Source organism: Sceloporus occidentalis, unplaced genomic scaffold (assembly GCF_023333645.1).
Source record: "Sceloporus occidentalis isolate IW3139 unplaced genomic scaffold, rSceOcc1.0.p SCAF_11, whole genome shotgun sequence".
Taxonomy (NCBI): Eukaryota; Metazoa; Chordata; class Lepidosauria; order Squamata; family Phrynosomatidae; genus Sceloporus; species Sceloporus occidentalis.
Window position 1 is genome coordinate 5,719,430 of NW_028316991.1, and position 19,150 is coordinate 5,738,579.

The 19,150-nt window shown below is 39.8% G+C and overlaps 1 protein-coding gene across 1 annotated transcript in view; it reads right to left on the reverse strand.

Moving 5' to 3' along the window:
• LOC149305478 (double-stranded RNA-binding protein Staufen homolog 2-like) overlaps positions 1 to 19,150 on the reverse strand; it is a 95,109-nt gene that overhangs the window by 45,127 nt on the left and 30,832 nt on the right. Inside the window, exons 8-11 of the mRNA XM_089477375.1 lie at positions 18,334 to 18,471; positions 13,585 to 13,716; positions 12,641 to 12,698; positions 5,653 to 5,960 (exon numbers count right to left, since the gene is read on the reverse strand). Of these exons, the coding sequence (XP_089333501.1) occupies positions 5,653 to 5,960; positions 12,641 to 12,698; positions 13,585 to 13,716; positions 18,334 to 18,471 (636 nt within the window). The remainder of the gene's footprint in view (positions 1 to 5,652; positions 5,961 to 12,640; positions 12,699 to 13,584; positions 13,717 to 18,333; positions 18,472 to 19,150) is intronic.

Below are 19,150 nucleotides of genomic sequence, written 5' to 3' on the forward strand. Positions count from 1 at the left end.
CTTTGCACCCAGCACTTTGCCCCAGCCCTGGCATTTTGCACCCAGCACTTTGCACCCAGCCCTGGCACTTTGCACGCAGAACTTTGCACCCAGCCCTGGCACTTTGCACCCAGCACTTTGCACCCAGCCCTGGCACTTTGCACTCAGCCTCTGCACCCAGTCTCCAACTCTGCCCTGCACCCAGCCCTGCCCCCACATTCTGCCCTGCCCCCACACTCACACCCTGCACCCACTCTGCCCTGCACCCACACTCACACCCTGCCCTGCATCCCCACCCCCACTCTGCCCTGCACCCAGTCTCCCACTCTGCCCTGCACCCCCACCCCCACTCTGCCCTGCACCCAGTCTCCTGCCCTGCGCCCCCACACTCACACCCTGGCCTGCCCCCCCACCCCCACTCTGCCCTGCATCCCCTGAAACCCCACCCCCACCCCCGCGAATCGCTCTGTGCGAATGGAGCCACTCGCACAGAGCGATTCGCACAGACATGAAGAATACTTACCTCCGGAACGCGTCACATCCGTCACGCAACTAAAAGGCGGAGAGTGCAGAGTGTGTAGCGGAAGCGGGGAACGCTCACGGAGGTAAGTAAAAGGAGCCGAGTGCTCCAACAACGAATCGATCGCTCGATTAATCGATAACGGAAATCGTCAACAACGATTTCCGTTATCGATTATTATCGATTTTAGCGATTCGTTGTTTCAGCCCTACAAAGTAAAAAAAGATATTCTTAAGAGAAGAGAAAAAAAAATGTCCAAACAGGAGGAGTAGTAGCCAAGCGGGGATAAATAACCATACAGATCCTAGGAACAGGAGTTTAAGATGGTAGCGCCCATGATGGAGCTCCTTGATGGGGTTTTAATCACACTCTGATATACCAGTCCTAAAACTGTCATCCTTGTGCTACTTAACGTCTCACAGAGATATATACATGATCTACAAACCAAGATACATCCTATCGGTCTTTCCGGTGTCATCTGGGCCTTGCTTTCAAAACGCATGAGTTTCACAACACTAGACACATGGCAAAGTCCAGCTTAAGTCCAAAGAAAGTGAAGAGAGTGCTTACTGCCCAAGTACTTAGTATTACATAACTATTTCGTAACATACTGTATACGAATCGTATTAAACAGACACACTGTCAAACAAATCAACGCACTAACAGTATGTAAACTAGAGGTTGTCCGTGCGCCGACAGCGCACCGGCTAGTAAGGCAGTTCTTTTACTAGTCTCAGTGGGAAGCTGGCTAGCTTCTTGGCTGTCTGATGTTTTGTGAGGGTCACCTCCTGTGGAGCGAACCTAAGAAAAGCATGAAAAAAACACCCACATGTAAAGAAAGGCTGCTTACTCTATCATTAAAGGAAAATAAAAACAGACATTCAGCACTGATCTGGAACACAATCATTGTGTCAAGAAAACATATGTTTGATTAGTATCCCTCAGGACTATTAATCGGCCTGTCCAGTTCCCAGTGGGGGGGGGGGGGGTAGGTTCTTGAATTGTAATCGCTACCAGCACAGTTACGGAGAACTAAATCCTGACAACTAAATAAACATATGGGTGAGGTTTTTAAGGTCTTTCTTTAAAAAGCTAATATATTTACTTTCATTTAATAATAAAAGGGGTGGAGGTAAATTAAAATTTCCATTAAAAATAAAAAAAAAACAATTTTATTATATATGACCTTGTACTCTATTTTGACCTAAGTAGTAAGGTAAATCAGGTAGCACCATGGATATGTGTGCGCATGTACAGTGTACTGTTTACAGCCATAGTTTTTATATAGAATCACTTTAAAACTTTGAAACAAACAAACCAGAGCCCCAGAGGAGCGCCGGGAAAAAAATACAGATCTCGCTAGTGAAAAAGGTTATACTAAACTATTGGAACTGTTCTGCTGAGACAAGGATTTATTAGGAGGGGAATGTGGACTTTGTACAATAATACTATCATTAAGTAGAGGTTTATTACTAAAGGGAGTTTTGGCAACAGATTTGCGGTTTCAACTCCTCTATTTCACTATACATTCTGGAGCAACCTCAATAAGCTTCTGCTGAAGTAAGAGCTTGGCTGGCCCTGTAAAATGCATAGTTAAGTTATTGAGATTTCATCTGTCTCCTTATCCATTGAATTATACATTATACAGGGCCAGCAACCCTTCTTGCTGGAGAAACTTGCCAGTATTGGTCCTTCAAAAAGAATAATAAAGTGATGGAGTAGAAACCAAAACTCCCTGCCATTAAAGGGCTCTCCTGTGTCCAAGGTATGAGTCTCACCATTACTATAAAACTTGAACTTATGCATTTTAACGTAATCATTAACACAACTCTATATTAAATAGCCATCTTGTCAATTCAAGCATTGGAAAAAGACACATGCAGGCTACAGGTATGTGAAAACTAGAGCTACGCAAAGCAATTCAATATCCCTGAAGACAGGTACACGTTAGCACTGAGCTTGTTCTGGCGTCTGAATTTCTACCAACAAACTCATTTTTTTGGCACATTGACTAAACACGTTACAGGCTCTTCTCATGGGGAAAAGCTTCAGCGGTCCCTCGTTAACTCGGACCTTGGAACGTCTCACGGACATGTATTTAGTTCTTCTACACGTTGCTCCATTCGAAGAAAACTCAGTGCAGCTCAGGCTTTGCAAGCTCCCTACGAGCTGTATTCTAAATTCACGAACATGTAAAACCAGATCACCAGCCTGCAACAAGTGGATTACAGGCGTTTCTAGTACGGAAATACAGGTTGTCCTCAAATAGTATGTAGTGGACCAGGATCACAGTTTGAGGTTTGTGAAGATGTGCAGGGGGGTCGATATCCACCCCCGACTCAGACATAAATATGAATCCAAATGTATTATTTTGGTCATATAGTGAAGTAAAGACCCAGAAACTTTATAATACATGGCGCTCTCAGGTGTACACACCCTATGGAATTCCGAGACACAGAGAGCTTTCTCCTGGAGTAATGCTCACCGGCCATGTAATTAGAACCCCTCCATACCGAGCCATTTCCCACAGAGATTTGGTTCACAGTCTGTGTTGCTAGTTTGTAACCGGCTAACTGCATTATGTGGCAATACTGGGAAACATCGGGGTGCAGAATAAGAAAGAGAGAAAAAACAGCAGAGCTCGCGTATTCTTTTCCTTTTGTTACAATCCAGGTCTAAGGTACAGTTTGTATAATGCATTAAGATATAAAAAAGGAATAATGTGGCATTAACCCTTACAGCTGGCACTTTTATCACCAGGACTTCACATGCACAGTTATGAAGAGAAGTGTTTGCCTTTAAATCATGCAGATTACATCTTATTTATATTTACTTGTTGCTTTCAAGCTAATCATGTCTGCTTCCCTCGTGATAAACATACAATGTGGTCTCTAGTTAATGAACACCTTCTGTTTATTATCTGTTTATTGATCGCTGAAGTAGCATCCCATTGTTCGAGAAATAATCTAAACCCTTGATGAGATAAAAAGGTGCTGTTCCTGTTCTACAGACAAAACATCACAAAAGTTTCCGCATTTTAACAAAAGAAAAAGCTATGTTGTTTCATAAAAAAAAACCAAAAAAAAACAGAATGGCTCAGTCTTAATCACGTAGTGGGACTAAAGAAAATCTATGGTGGAACTGCCATAACGATGCTCCATGCTGTAATGATTTTCAGGTCATATCATATCCGTGAAGATAGTATGGGAGCACATATATGTTACGTATATTATGTATTTATTTAGCACTAACAGATGTTATTAATGCTTTACAGTTTCTTTACGGTGGCCATATAGACATTTTCATTAGGGTATATAAGGCCCCTTCCCCATAAATTTCAGTGAAGGCTTATTAAGGGATAATATTCAGGAATTCCTTGGGAAGAACAGTATTATCAGCGAAAATCAGCATGGTTTTATGAAACATAGGTCCTGTCAAACTAATTTAATTGCATTCTACGAACAAAGTAAGTAGAAGTGTAGATCAGGGTGTTGCAGTGGATGTAATCTATTTGGATTTTGCCAAGCGATTGACACGGTTCCACACAATAGGTTAGTATTCAAACTGAAGGAAATTGGTCCAGATGCAAATTCTTGTTCTTGGGTAGAACATTGGCTTAGAGATAGAGAACAGAGAGTTGTTATAAATGGTAAACTTTCAAGCTGGTCAAAAGTGGTAAGTGGTGTCCCTCAGGGTTCTGTTCTGGGACCAATTTTATTCAGCATATTTATAAATGACCTGGCAGTAGGCGTGAAAGTCATGTTTCTGTGTTTGCAGATGACACTAAACTAGGTAAAGTTATACAGGGCGAGCAGGATATTACTGTACTGCAGAGCGATCTAGATAGACTGGGGGACTGGGCACACAAATGGCAGATGAAATTCAACGTAGATAAATGTAAAGTTATGCACTTCGGGGTAGTGAATGCACAAGCAACCTACACCCTAAACGGTAGTGAATTAGGGGTCACGACAAATGAGAAGGATGTAAAAAGCAAAATAATTATATTGTATGGGTGCACTAATATTTTCTTACTTAGGCTTTGGCCAGGAAAGCTTACTTAGGTCTGACTTTAAACCTGACTTATACAAATGACTGCTAATACAATCTGTGTGCTATGCGTTAACAATGCAACCTTTTCAACTCACAGTCTATCATGATGAAAAGGCAGGACACCATCCCTAGGAATGATGATATCATCTCCTTAGACAGCATCTAAATATAATTAAAGGTAGTTACTATCATTATCGGAGTGATCACATACTCGCAGCAATTCTGAGGTTCTCTTTGGAAAGTTAATAACACAGAATATTAATTTCTGTGGATGAAGGTCTAGAAATTGTGTACACTCTACATGAAAAGGAGACATTTTTCACATCATTAGTCAAAGCACAAGGCGGACATTGCTGGGTAGAGACAGCCAGCAGGTAATGAAGGTGTATCAGTTTCGCACAGGAATTACGGAAAAGGCATTGCGGGTGCCAAGTGAAGAAAATATGTTAAAGAGACAGCGTAGAGTTAACTCATGAATAACTGAAAACAAAATCAGTAGTAGTTTGAGAAGAATAACTGGTCTGCAGTTTTGGATCCCATTATAATAATTAAGGCACTTTAGGCTAAAGGAACTAAAATTGCATTAATTTACATGGTGACCTTTAACAAAATAAAGGCAATAAACCTAAGCATCACATGGTTGAGAATTCCATAGAAGAGACTTAAAAGTAAAATCTAGAAAGGGTAAGCGGTACTTTTAATCACGGGTGTACCATAGACGAGGCCTGGACTAACCCTCTGCCGAGCCAACAAATATCTGGTGTGCTGATGCCTGACGGCACTCAAGACTTACCCAATCTGCCACTCCAACGGCAGCTTGGGTGCTGTAGTGTGCAGCCGTTGGCTGAATATCACTGGCCACAAACCGCGCAAGATTAAAATTGTAATTGCTGCACTTTATATCAATTGCTGGCCTTAGTTCCTGACTGGCCAGGAAAAAAAAATAAAAACACAACAGGGGTTTTATGCATTGTCATATTATACATTGACTATTAATTTTGTCCCACCTTAAAAATTTTGCCATCAATTGTAAAGACAAATACACATATAACTGGTTCATGAGACTCTTCCAAATGAAGGACGGCAACATGGAATCCTACCTGTAAGCCTTGTATTCCAGCCAGATATTCAAGCTGTTTGGAAGGTTGCACCGTAGAACTGGGACCAGTCAAAATGTTCCCAGTGAATCCTATGGCTTCTGCGGTTGGGGATGTTCCATTTGTTAGAAGCTCTCTAGCAATTGCAGCTGTGCAGCCCTGGCTTTCAGATGTGCTAAAAAATGAGCTGGATTGTTGGCCTAATTCTTTGGATGACAAATAGTTGACAGTCGCAGGAGGAACCGTCTTAGTGCGACTTGCCTCCATCTCTTGATAGACATCAGGGGAGAGATGAAGAATTCCTTTAGGGGCTGATAAGATAAAGACATTGCTGTAATTCCGGCAACAGTCTCAAAAAAAGATTTCAATGTCTATGCATTAACCAAACAAGTCACCCAAAAATAAGATCAGATTTATCTCCGAAACTACTCTTCAGATTTCAGAACCCTTACATTAAAAATGATTTGCTCTTTAAGTATTCACATCATGCCAAACCAAATATTATGTCAGACCAGGATCAGCAGTAGATAAAATGTAATAAAAGCCATTATATGCCATACTGGTGAGCTAGGGCCTATCCATGAGAAGACATGCCCAAACTCGGTGTCCTTCACCAGCCTTCATGAACTGAATAACTATGATCTAAAGATGTAGACGTATATTATGTGTGGACAATACGTTGTATCACCTTATATATTTTAAAGCTATACAGCGCCAATATTGATTTAATAGCTATTTTCCAGACCCAAGAAATAAATGGCTATATTTGATGAGCCTTCTCATTACAGTTGTTTGCGAGAGCACATACAGATTTACACTATGTTTTTTTTTTTTCTATAGGCGCCTCTTTTTGGGGCGCAAGAAGTGTATGCAAAGATTTCCCTATCAGTGCTTCCAAGTGAAAAGAGAAATTCATATAATATACACATCGACGTCTCTCTCCCCATGGTGCACCAATCCCTTCCGAACAACAATTAAGGCTTGAGTATAGATTGGTGGCTCAGACATATTAACTAGCGTTACCGGTGGGGGGTCGGGAGGCAGGATGGGTTTGAGGGGAAGGAGATGGGTATTGGGGAAGGAGGAAGTCTATAGTTGTACTAAAACCCGTGACAGTGTTTAGCATAACTCCACTTAAACTACTTATAACTTGTATTAACTATAGCTTTATTTTCCATGCAGGGTGATTGCTACAGACTACTGTGGCCAAAAATAGAAGATAGAAAACAGTGGGGAGGAATAACTATAGAGATACTGGGAAGAGGTAGTTGAGACGACTGAATTTAGACTTTTTTGTGAATTTATGTAATTGTTTTGGAGTCTTGTAAGCGCGCATGAGAGCTATAAACCAGAGGAGAGGACACACGGAGATCATCGGATGAGCGGTGAGACCGGTTAGGAGTGTATTTGGAAACGAGTGATGAGACTTAAGTAGAGGAACCGCTGCGAGGAGCTTTGAAATGAATCGTGAAGCGCACAGGCAACCAGTGAAGAGATGACAGGTGTTAGTAAATCCATAGGAGAGGAAGATAAACTCAGCAGCAGCAGTCATGGTGGATTGTAGAGGGGCGAGTATGAGGGAGACCAGCTAAGACAGAGTTACAATAATTACGGCGGGAGATAATGAAGGCATGGACAAGAGCATTAGTGGCATCTTGTGTTAGGAAGGACGCATGTGGCCTATGTTTCTAAGATGGAGACGGCAGTTTTTAGAGACAGACTGAACGTGGGGGGGGGGGGGGGGGGGGAGAGGTCAGAGTGACACCAAGGCAGTGAGCATGAGGAGACGGGGAGATGACTGCGCCATTGCCAACGAGCAAGACTGATGAGGGAAAGTTAGAATTGGGGGGAGAAGAAATAAGTTTGGTTTTGGAGAGATTGAGTTTTAGGACTTATGAGGACATCCAGTTAGAGAGAGAGGCAAGGCAGTTAGTTATACGATGTAAGAGCGAGAGATAGATATCAAGAGAGGATAGATAGATAGATAGATAGATAGATAGATATCAAGAGAGGATAGATAGATAGATAGATAGATAGATAGATAGATATCAAGAGAGGATAGATAGATAGATAGATAGATAGATAGATAGATATCAAGAGAGGATAGATAGATAGATAGATAGATAGATAGATAGATAGATAGATAGATAGATATCAAGAGAGGATAGATAGATAGATAGATAGATAGACAGATATCAAGAGAGGATAGATATATAGATAGATAGATAGATATCAAGAGAGGATAGATAGATAGATAGACAGATATCAAGAGAGGATAGATATATAGATAGATAGATAGATAGATAGATAGATACACAGATATCAAGAGAGGATAGATATATATATATATAGATAGATAGATAGATAGATAGATAGATAGATATCAAGAGAGGATAGATATATAGATAGATAGATAGGTCTGGGTGTCACCGGCACACAGGTGGTATTGAAAGTCAAAGGTTTATTCATTTACAGAGCTGTAACATGTGGGATTTGCGGCAAGTGACATTTCGCTTTAAAGTAAGCAGACTGAAAACTCCCAACAATCTAAATGTGCCGCCTGGAAAAGTAAATATAATCAGAATTGCACTTTATTTTACAGAAATCGAAAACCTCTACACCCCCGGGAACAGCGAATATGTTGCCGTGGTTTAAAATTGCTGGATAACTTAGATATTTCATATTTTTACTGCAGTGCTTAAGATTTTACTGAGCGAATAAAAAAAAACAAACATTTACAAAGGAAAATCTGACAATTTAAAAAGTGAATGTGTACAACTACACTTAAAAGCAGTCGCTTCAATTTGTTTGCCATGGTTTTACATTAATACTGCAGTTTATGAAATTTCCACTTCAATAAAACACAAGTATATCATAAATTCCATTCGTATGAGGTAAGAGTTACACTAAACAAACAGAAGGAACAGAACACGATGCTTCCAATAAAGCATCCCCTCCAAAAAAAGGCCCTTAAAGGAGTACGCTTTGAAAACCGAGAAATAACGCCTATACAGTCCACTTGCCAAATGACTACGGAATATATTTGCCTTAAATTTTGTGTTCGTATGCAGTTGTCCATATAGAGGGCAGCAGGTGCAAGCGCAAATAAACACTTCGTAATGGAGGAAATCATTGTGACTTGCACACAAAAAGAGAAGGAAAAACTTCATACAAAATACTAATCTGTGTGTGTGTGTGTGTGTGTGTGTATATATACATACACACACACACACACACATCTCACATTCACGTGGGATCTTTAAGCGCTTTTCTTCAGGGTGGATTTGCTGTCGGTTTTTCTTAGCTTTGTACATCTGAACATTTTATGATTTGCTATAATTGAGATTCTACGATTGATAACACAGATAAGTCACTTTAGGAATATTTATGGAACAAAGTGAGTTTGAAGAATAAAGTCTGCTTATAACGCTGACTGTCATCATTTATACAGTATGGGATTATTATTATTTTTATTATTATTATTGGTTACAGGCCAGTAAAGCATTGGTACAGACGGTACAGCGTCCCTAACACGTTTCTCTCTTTTGGACTTGATGTTATGTTTGGTGGGCATCATAATCTATGATCATAATCAGTGTTCTGATTATAAAGTGTCAGTCTTCTTAAAAATATTGTATAAACGGGTCACAAAAGCATAGTTAAAGACTTAACGGAGCCTTGTCCCCCCCTACCCACGTCCTCTAAACCTATCCCCTCTTTGGACATTTGAAATGATGATAAATTAAGCGGCCAGGAAATTATTATATATATACGCTGCAGATGTGAATGTCTATACAATGTATCATGCACGGTGATAACGCCATCCTCCACACAGTAACACAACTACAGAGGCGACACTGGGTAACGATCAGGCATGATAAGAAGTACAAACAAAAGAAACCCAAACCAAGCAACTTTAAGGGGCTTTTTTTTTTTTTTTTTTTAAAGGGAGTAAAGAAGTGTACACTGAGCTATAAAGACTAATCTTTCAAGTAAATTGGGGCTGGACACCTTCCAAACAAAGCTTTTGAGGATAAGGACACCTCCCAAACAACATGTATTATTCAGATGCAGTTTAAATGACTGTTTTGGAAGCACCTTCACAAACAAGCAGAATACGCTTTCCTCTGATCAGTATGGATATTCAGCTGATAAAACATTGGAAGTTCTATCAAAGAGCGAAAAAAAGAAAAGCTCCCCCCTGCGGGTATAACAAACATCTTCTCTCTGGGAGGAGGGACTGATTCCAAGGGTGTGAGCACAATTTGGTGTTCATTATGCAACCATGCACCCTGCAATGCACACGAATACATGCAAACGCACAAAAAAAGGGATTATTTAACAATCTCTTGTTTTAAATGGCATATCAAAGACATAGCAGATAGCACAACCATGTAATGAAGCCTAATCACTGACCCATGGGGTCCTATAGTCTCTAGTCCACTTAACTCCGCGGCTACTGTAAAGAATGAGACATTTAGTCTTAGTTGTGTTTTAGCTGATTTGCTGGAGGGTGAACCATTAAGTACATTATAGATATCAATGGCGTGCTTTTACAGTTGTTGTTGAGGTCCCCATTAATGTTACTTGGGAGGCACTCGGACCAGCAAGCGGTAACAAAAGGGAGCAAAGAGACACAGAATTTGGTGGTAGACACGAGCCATAGTCCATCTAATCTGCCAATGTTGTTCCTATTGTAAAAACCTCAACCTATTTGGTCCTCAATTTTGTCTTGTGTTCAGAAGAGCCGTATGTGCCATGCATGTGTGAACTTGCCAAAAGATTGCCTTCTCCTTCACATCGGTCTAGTGAGAGAGCCAAGAGATCTGCACTTCCAGTCTATATCTCTGTTATCCCTAAACCCTAGCAATGAGTTGGCTGAATGTTCAAAATGAAAAGGAACCACCAGGTATGATTGAGAAGTGAACTCAAATCTCTATGCTGTTTAAACCAAGCTGATGGTGAAGCATAAAAGTATGGTTGCCGTGAGCCATCACCCTAGTTTTCTAGCTGATAGAAGTACATTTCTTCTGTGATCAGAAGAAGTGATCAAGTCCATACACACTACTCCAAGTGCAGCTCCAAGTAGAATTAGACAATGGCTGCTCCCTAAAGGTCTTTATAAAGCGAAATATTTAGACGCTCAGCTGGCACCTATGTATCAAGAAGGTTGTAACATACAAAGCCTCAACCTCTTTCAGCCTTTTGCTGCTAATTCACTATACTTCCTTTCCCATAAATTACTGCCAATAATAGTTAGCGTAATCGGTGAGTCATGCATCACTTTGTTGTCCAAGAATCAGTATATCCAAAGTCCACATTATGTGTACGCTTGTTGTGAATTCCACACATTATAACTTAATATAGAGGAGCGCATTGTCAAGATAAGTAACTGTTACATTTCAGTTGGGTTCAGACACAATAGGTCATCACATTATATAACGTTTTCTTGCATTCCAACGTAATGAAGCAGAATAAGAACACTGAAGCCATCTGGCAGCCACATAGGCTAATGTCAAGTTAGGTAATGAGAACTTGAGGGATTGTCATACACAGAGAACACATTTGGGATGAGATTCCATACTTAATATGCACTATTGACATATTGCTGATTGCTACACAATAAAAGGAGGCTGTTAGTGTACTTTAGTTCCTTTATTGGAACTTATCCATTCTGATTGACTAATACTAACTGAAACACATACACAAGAATACTTTTAAGAAAGCTAAAAAATATATGTATACCCAAACTTAAAGGGGCACTGTCAATAGACCGTCACTAAGGTTTTTTTTTTTTTACAGAAAATACATATAGCTTGTGCTATTTGTCAATTATTCCAACTGTGGAATATTTACTTTAAGAGCCCAATTCATAGAAGCTGATCCAGATATCCAGATACTGAGAAAAGGGAGTTAAGATGGCTGCCCCAAACATATACACATTTGATGGGTTTCTAGAATACACACACACACATAGGTATATTTCCTATAGGTATATTAAGTGTAAAGAACAGTAAAACAGGCAATTTGGAAAGTGACAGCCCCTTAAATGTTCTCTTCCACAAGCCTATCTTATGCATTATACTGTACGATTAATAAACTTATGGGAGATTGGGCATTACCAGCTCTGTTGCCATAGCAACCCCATAAATGTCATATCTTTGATAAGGTTAACAGAAATCAATACCTGCGCTGCTTTATTTTCTTCCAATAAGCTATTGCACTTTTAATGATAATAGGGGGGATGTCTCATTTAAATCTCATAAAGCAGTCTACTATAAAACAAGCACAATTGTGCTCATCGTAAATATTGACCTGTGTATATATATGTGCTACAAACCCTTCCCCTGCCAGAGAATGTGTGCTTAGGGGGGAATCTTCACTGACGGACGTCTACAAAACAACTGCGCTTCACCCACAGCAGCCATGTTTTCCAGGACACGTTATTTTGCCAAATTTCTGCCCCACAGCGAGTGGGATGTATAAAGCCGTGAAAGGGAATCAATTACTCAGTTATACATTTCACACACTGCCAGGGATCTGTAAAAACTGTTGATGAATCCTTAGACGCTGTACATAAAATCAACCGAGGTCCATGAGATTTAATATATTAACAGGATGAACTGAATGACACTTTGAATGGAAAGGTTGTATAAAAGTGAAACAATACATAATGCACACAGGGCTGGAAAGCATTTCCAGCTCACAGGATCTGATACACTGTCACTAGGATCATTTCTTCTACTAGATATATTTTTTCCTATATTTCGATATCCGCTTTAAGTGCCACAGAGTTGAGTCAAGATTGTTCCTTTATGTCAGAATTCTGTTTGTGTATTAAATACAGATTCTGTATACAGATGATACAGAAGTCTTTTCATCGTAAGAAACCAACCTGTTTCCTCTTTTCAGTTCCTTAGGGGTTACATTACCTTGAATTCTATCCTTACAAGCATTCCCTCGTATTCTGTCTGCTGACAAAAACACTTACTGTTTGTCTGCTCAGCAGTCCCAGAGTTTTGTTCATTCCAGTCCTGGTTTTCACCTGTCTGAAAGAACAAAAAATTACTTTAAAGAAAAAATTATATCCAAATGGCAATAGGTGAATTTAGTCTTTGCCACATGTTTAAGATGAAAAGGTTTCACAACAAATATTATTTGAGATTTTTCACGTATTGCTATATATCAACACCACAATTTCACAGATACAAATGGAGGCTTTGCAGCTCTTAATTAAACCCTCTGGAATGTACCTGTCTGCATGGAACTCTGTTATGAAAGGTTTGTTAAATGGCACTGCTAAGTTGTTAAAAACAAAAGATCAACTTATTGAGACATTGAATTTTATTTTGACATGGCTGCTCCTTTAGGTTAGCGGCCTCCGTCGAGCCACCCCTTACTCACGTCACATTGCGTAGATACTTGGTAAGGGTCGTGACAACCTGTACCTCTCGTGATGTGGACATCTATGTGACTGAGAACGGAAATGTCCGTTTACACACTTGTCTACTGGTTTACTGTGGAAAGTTTGTACCTAAATGTTGTCTCCCTCAGCTGGTGCATCTTGCCTTCTTCATTATTTTCAGGTATATGAGCGTTGACTTTGCCCCAGAGCTCTGCAGTCTGCTACATGCCCTAAACCTCTCTCTCAGAGAATGAAGTCTCCTGCGTGTCCTGTCCTGTCTCCAACAATACACAGCATACCACTTGCCTGGACCACTCATATCATAATGGTTCATCTATGAGCATCTCAACCAACATGCAGTTGGTTGGAAGACATAACCATTACTTATTTATTCATATGGTGCCATCATTTTCCACAGCACTGTACAATGGGATTTACAAAGCATACAAATGTAACACACACACACACCATAAAGTATTGAGCATACACACTTTTATGCCATACTTATGTAGTGTTATCAAAGTTCTCACCTTCACAAGTTTATCTGAAGCCGGAGACGAAGCCTTATAACCAAGCTGCAATAACATGGCTTCTGCAGAGTTTCTCTTGGCGGTCTTCTTGTTGGGCCCCGTTCCTGTTGCAGTATGCTCACCAACTTTTACCTTTCAGAGTTATATGTAAAAGTGTTACTTTTCCATTTTTAGATTCTTGATTTTATAGAAAGAAATCATATGAGGAAGACAGTTCTCAAGATCACCCAGCCACATTTTTTCCAGAATTTGTTAATTCTACCCATTCTTATTACTAACATGGCAAGGCTCTAACTAGAGACACAAACATAACAGATAATCTGTTGTGATATATTATAAATACATTGCATAAGGCATCAAGGTAAAATCATATTTCAGTTAATGTAAAGTTTATTATGAACATTATATATATATATATTATATATATACACAATGCAGTTACAGTCAAGCATCATGTTGCTCACAACTCCCTCCACCTGCTAATGATTTATTTTACTTGGGTCACAATATTTAATTTACAGGGTTTCTTTTTTTAAGGATGACCGTTTGCTTCCCTCTAGTGGACCAGTGTTATGTATGCTGTGTCAGTTCTTATCCACACTAACCTCGCTGGAACAAAGGAAAGATATTGGGGGACAGTATACACCCAAAAGCTGGGTGACTGCCTCAGATGATAGCATATCCAGAAATGATCTGTTTTAACCCTCTGCAAACGAACAATATTCATGCAGAACCACCGTTCATAAATAGTTATCATTGTTAAACGTTTCCGATCTTGGATTTACCAGCCAATTACTGATTGTCGCTCAGAGGTGCTTTTACCTTCAGCTACAGCTCACCAACACATGGATCAAGATGCAATCTATGACATCACATTTCACCAGAAAATACTGTGAGACTGAAACAATGGCAGCAGTGCTATCCGAGTCCCTGTGAATATTAGAGGTATATTGATAGCACCGCTCTGCAAAGTATTGCCCAACACCATTTAAGGAAAAGTAAAGAACGTTAACAAGTAGGGCAAGTGGTCCATGTAACTTCTGCTTGCTGTGAAAGCTCATAGAGACATAGAAGTTGATGGCAGATGAGAACCATTCAGCCCATCCAGTCTACCAATTCTTCCTGACTCAGTCCTTAATTGTCAGGGTAGAGTTAGGATAGCTTTATGCCTATCCCTAGCCTACGCTTATTTAAGATTAAACCTCCTTAAGTGTGGAACTAGTCCATGTAACAATATGCTCACGCGTACTGGCCCTCTACTCCGCAGTGATCAGATAATTCTGGTTATATCATACTGGCTATAAAGCAGTTACAGGGGAAGAAAATTTATACAATCTGGCACAAAAACACATGGAAAGAGACCACAAGCTCAGCCTCAACCTCCGGCACGGGAAGAGTTACAACGCATGTGTGTCCTGTTAACACAACAATGAAAGCATTACAGTGTATGTGTGTCCTGTGATCACAACGATAAATCACCTAGTCCAGCTAAAGCAAATAAGAGTGATAGTTTTATGGGTATTGTTTTAACTGCTTTAGTGGACTGGAATCCATGCTAATAGGGAAACATTTTGTCTTTAAATAGGCCAGTGTGTGACACCTCCCCATGCAAACAGCGGCCTGATTTATGGCTTTTGTCACACACAGCCAGTGGGTTGTTGCTGGACATATTGGAGGAGATGTACTAATCTCTGGTATACAATGCTGGCTTTAGCACTTCCAAAATGCGATGCTCAGTACAATTAAACACTTCTGTGTGTTAATTCAAACTCGCAAGAAAATACTAAAGTATCAGTTATTGTTTACCAGGATGCCTCTAAAGGAAAAGAATGACCAACTTGTACCAACTGGAATATTCATGTTCTTTAATGGAACCAATGTATTCATAGACAGCCATTCAGGTTGGTTGATTATTGGATGCGATTGCCCTGGAACCCTGATATCTGGACTTTAATATCTGGCACCTCACACAAAAGCTCATGTATGAGCCCCACAGACCATCGGTTTGATTGCTCAATCCTAGAGCTTGGCCACAGGTTGGGAGCCGGGTCCTCTCTACCTAATGTATCCGTTTGATTCAGTCAATTCTAGCCTTTTCATATGCCTTAAATATATGTACTCTAAGAAGCGCTACGTAAACGGAGAGATAATAATAATAATAATAATAACTATAATAGTTGGGAAAACCTTAAGGTTCTCCAGTTATGGTGAGGTCTTTTTATTTGAAAATCATTCACCAAAGCCAGGCCACTAAGTACACAGTGATAGTCAACAACATGAAAATGTTAACAAGCCATCTTTATACCATCTGGTATGTACAATCGTAAAGTCTTCAGTGAATCAGTCTGCATATACAGTCTTCTCAGGCATACACCGCTGTTTTATTATCAAAGCTGTCTAGGATAAATGAGCTAGTTTTAAAAACTGCATGAAGCTAAAGAGTTAAAACGCCTTCAAACAAAGCAAAATTTCAACGGAATGCTAGGATGCGGACAGCCAGCCTCCCGTAAATGGATGGTCATTTTAAATTAAAAGCTGCCTTAAAAATCAATGGAGGTCAAGAAAATAATAATAAAAAAATAACATTAAAATAAGCCACTATTTTCTATATTTTATATTAAAAAGCTACATATACACAGTTGAATGTAATGAAGTGATAAATTTATGTAGGTCATAAAACTTTAACGGTCTTAAATTGGGCATAGATAAGACATTAATCCATCACACACAGCATGATAAATCAATTAAGTCTAGCCCACAAAAATTTTTAATGGGTTTAGTCATTCCAGCCTGGATTAAAGGTCTAATCACGATCAAACGCCATTCCTCACCGTATTTGTGTGTATTTTCATGTGTGAACACTATGAACTTGCCAGCCTCTTTTTTCTGGTCTCTGGTCTTCTTCATACCAACAGTCCAAAACCGCATTAGATCCTATTCCAATGTCTATTCGTTTTTTTCCCCCCCAATTATTTTTTTTAAAAAAGAATACAAATTATTCCCAGCTACCTACTTCTGGCCTCAAAGGATGTCGTGATTTCCAATTTCCAAATCTACTTTTGCTGTTAAAGATTAATGCTATAATTGTCATAACTGGAGCAGAAAGTTAATGGCCCCCACATTTCCATAACATACGACAGGCAGTAAAAAAAAAAGGTGACCTGCAGTAAATGGGAGGTCTGGTCACATTAAGATTCAAACTATTATTATGATTAATGGAGAAAGCCGTAGGATCAAAAGCACTCACAAAATGAATGATGCCAATAAAACTGATGCAATAACATGATGCAAACGAGGGTATTTCACAGTAATTTAGCGACAAGTGCACAATATGAAAGCCACACACCAAATGGTCTCCCAACTGCTTCGAGCATACAGTATAAGAGTCCAACGAATTGACATTATTGAAATAATCACAGAAAAGATGTACAGCCGTCCTTAATGTGCATGACATCCTCAGTGCTGTACAATAATTCACTTTCAAAATTAATGTAAAGCTCTTCACTCTCAAAACGGCCGCTTTGCAGCAAATATATGTAACAGAGAGAACGCTCGGATTTGAAAGTATCTAAGAAAACAAAAACCGCACTAATCTGAGTAGCAATAAATTTCAACTCTGCCAAATTTGTTGCATTGACATACTCTCATTTTAGGGCTATCGAGGAAAACACCCTGAAGGACATTCAAATTTATTTTATTCATTTCTATTCCAGTGAGACCATCGGCATCCATACCGTTGTAACATTGTGACTAATCAGTCCAGTTCAAACAGATTTTATAGATGTCCTTCAAATACTCCTAGACCTTGTCAGAGATAAAGTCCTTACACTGGACAGAAAAAACCCATCACACTCACGGTAGCTCATATATTGATACATCAATAATGAATCTAGAACGTGTCCCAAATACTGCCAGTTGCCACATCTGGAACGACATTTCATACGTAACTAAAGGAAAATATACTGGTGGTCCTTATCCAAACCAAAGAACAGAGAAAAGGGACATGTCAGGGGCCAACAAGATGTACTTTCAGAATGGCCAACTTGGCCGGCAGCACCGTTCTACAGACTCTCAGACTATTGCCTTTTATCGTAATAGATGGCAGCAAACCAAGATGTATGAAGGGGGTGGGGGTTCTTAATACAAGCGGCCTACTGATTTGATGCTTAAATTTTTTAGCGACCTTGTGAGGTGTAAGTTACGCTAGATTTTCATATGCAAAATGGCAATGGGTGGCAAGGCTGGTGGAGGAGAGACTTTAACTGTCTGTAATTATTACTGGAGTGTTAATGGCACCAGTGGGTACTTAACAGGTGCACTTCCAGGACTCCTATCACAGTGTTTTTGTAAATGTTACTGCTACTCTACTACCGAGACTAGGCTAATTATTTTGAGATTAAGATGTTGATGCCCCCAGACCACACTGCATGTGTGATCAAGAAGCCTAGAGCTACCAACTCCTGAAGGTCAGCCAGAATGGTACTGCTTGAAGTGCTGGATACTAGGCATTTAGTGAATGGCACAGCTCCCTGATGAACAAGAATTTATTTGAATAACCAAATACCTACCATCATGGAATTGCATTGGGTTCACAATCCCAATTAACTATTTGGCATCCAATCTTATTCTATGAACCTTGGGGCACTAAAAAGGTATGACCCACTTCTTTGGTCTGTTATTTCAGCCCACACGTAAAAATTAGACAATTGTGTAAATGCAGATTGTGTAAATGTGTAAAAGGCATATTACCTGCATAATGAACTCCCTTCTGCGCTGTATGCCTCTTTCTGAAAGCAGCACATACTCGGGTTCCTTCTCCTTTTTAGCCTGTTGGATTTGAGCCAGGCGACTGATCGGATTCATCCCCTGTCCATATTCTGGGGAGGCCTGCAGAAAAGACAATTAACACGCTAGAAAGCCACTTCACTAGACACAGCAGCTCAGAGACAGCGTGGCAGCAACAAAGTGTTTAAATCATGCGCTTAGTTGTTTGACCAAACACGAAAAAGAGAGCAAAATTGAACACAGATGTAGCACAAGCTCAGATGAACATTTGATTTATTTAGTATTCCACATAGTTCTGCCGTAACTTGCACATTTAGATGAAAACCCACAGCAGAAGACAGGCTTGCTTTTTGGTGATTGCATTATACAAGTAACATGTTCCTGAGAACATTGCGGAGTGGTTTCATACTCCACTAATGAATTGCTCCGTGAGGCCACGGTTTTCAGATCAACAGCATAAGAGGGGTAAACATAAAACCTTAATGGCAAGGGATTCTTGGAAGAAAAATCACTAAGGGGCTGAGAGAGCACCATCGCACCTAATGCAAAGATAAGAAGAAAGCTAGAACACAAGTGGCTACCAAGAAAGCCCCTCATCACAGCGGTGATATTTTAATAAAGCCTTCTGTAATTATAGGGAAAAGGAAAATACCGGAAAGCAGAACAGTAAATGTGATAAAAACACGTATATTACGTATTCACACACATATGTATGGAAAATAATTGCAAATCAAAGAGAGAGTGATGTACCTTCTCCTGCTACACACACAGTCCGCCAACA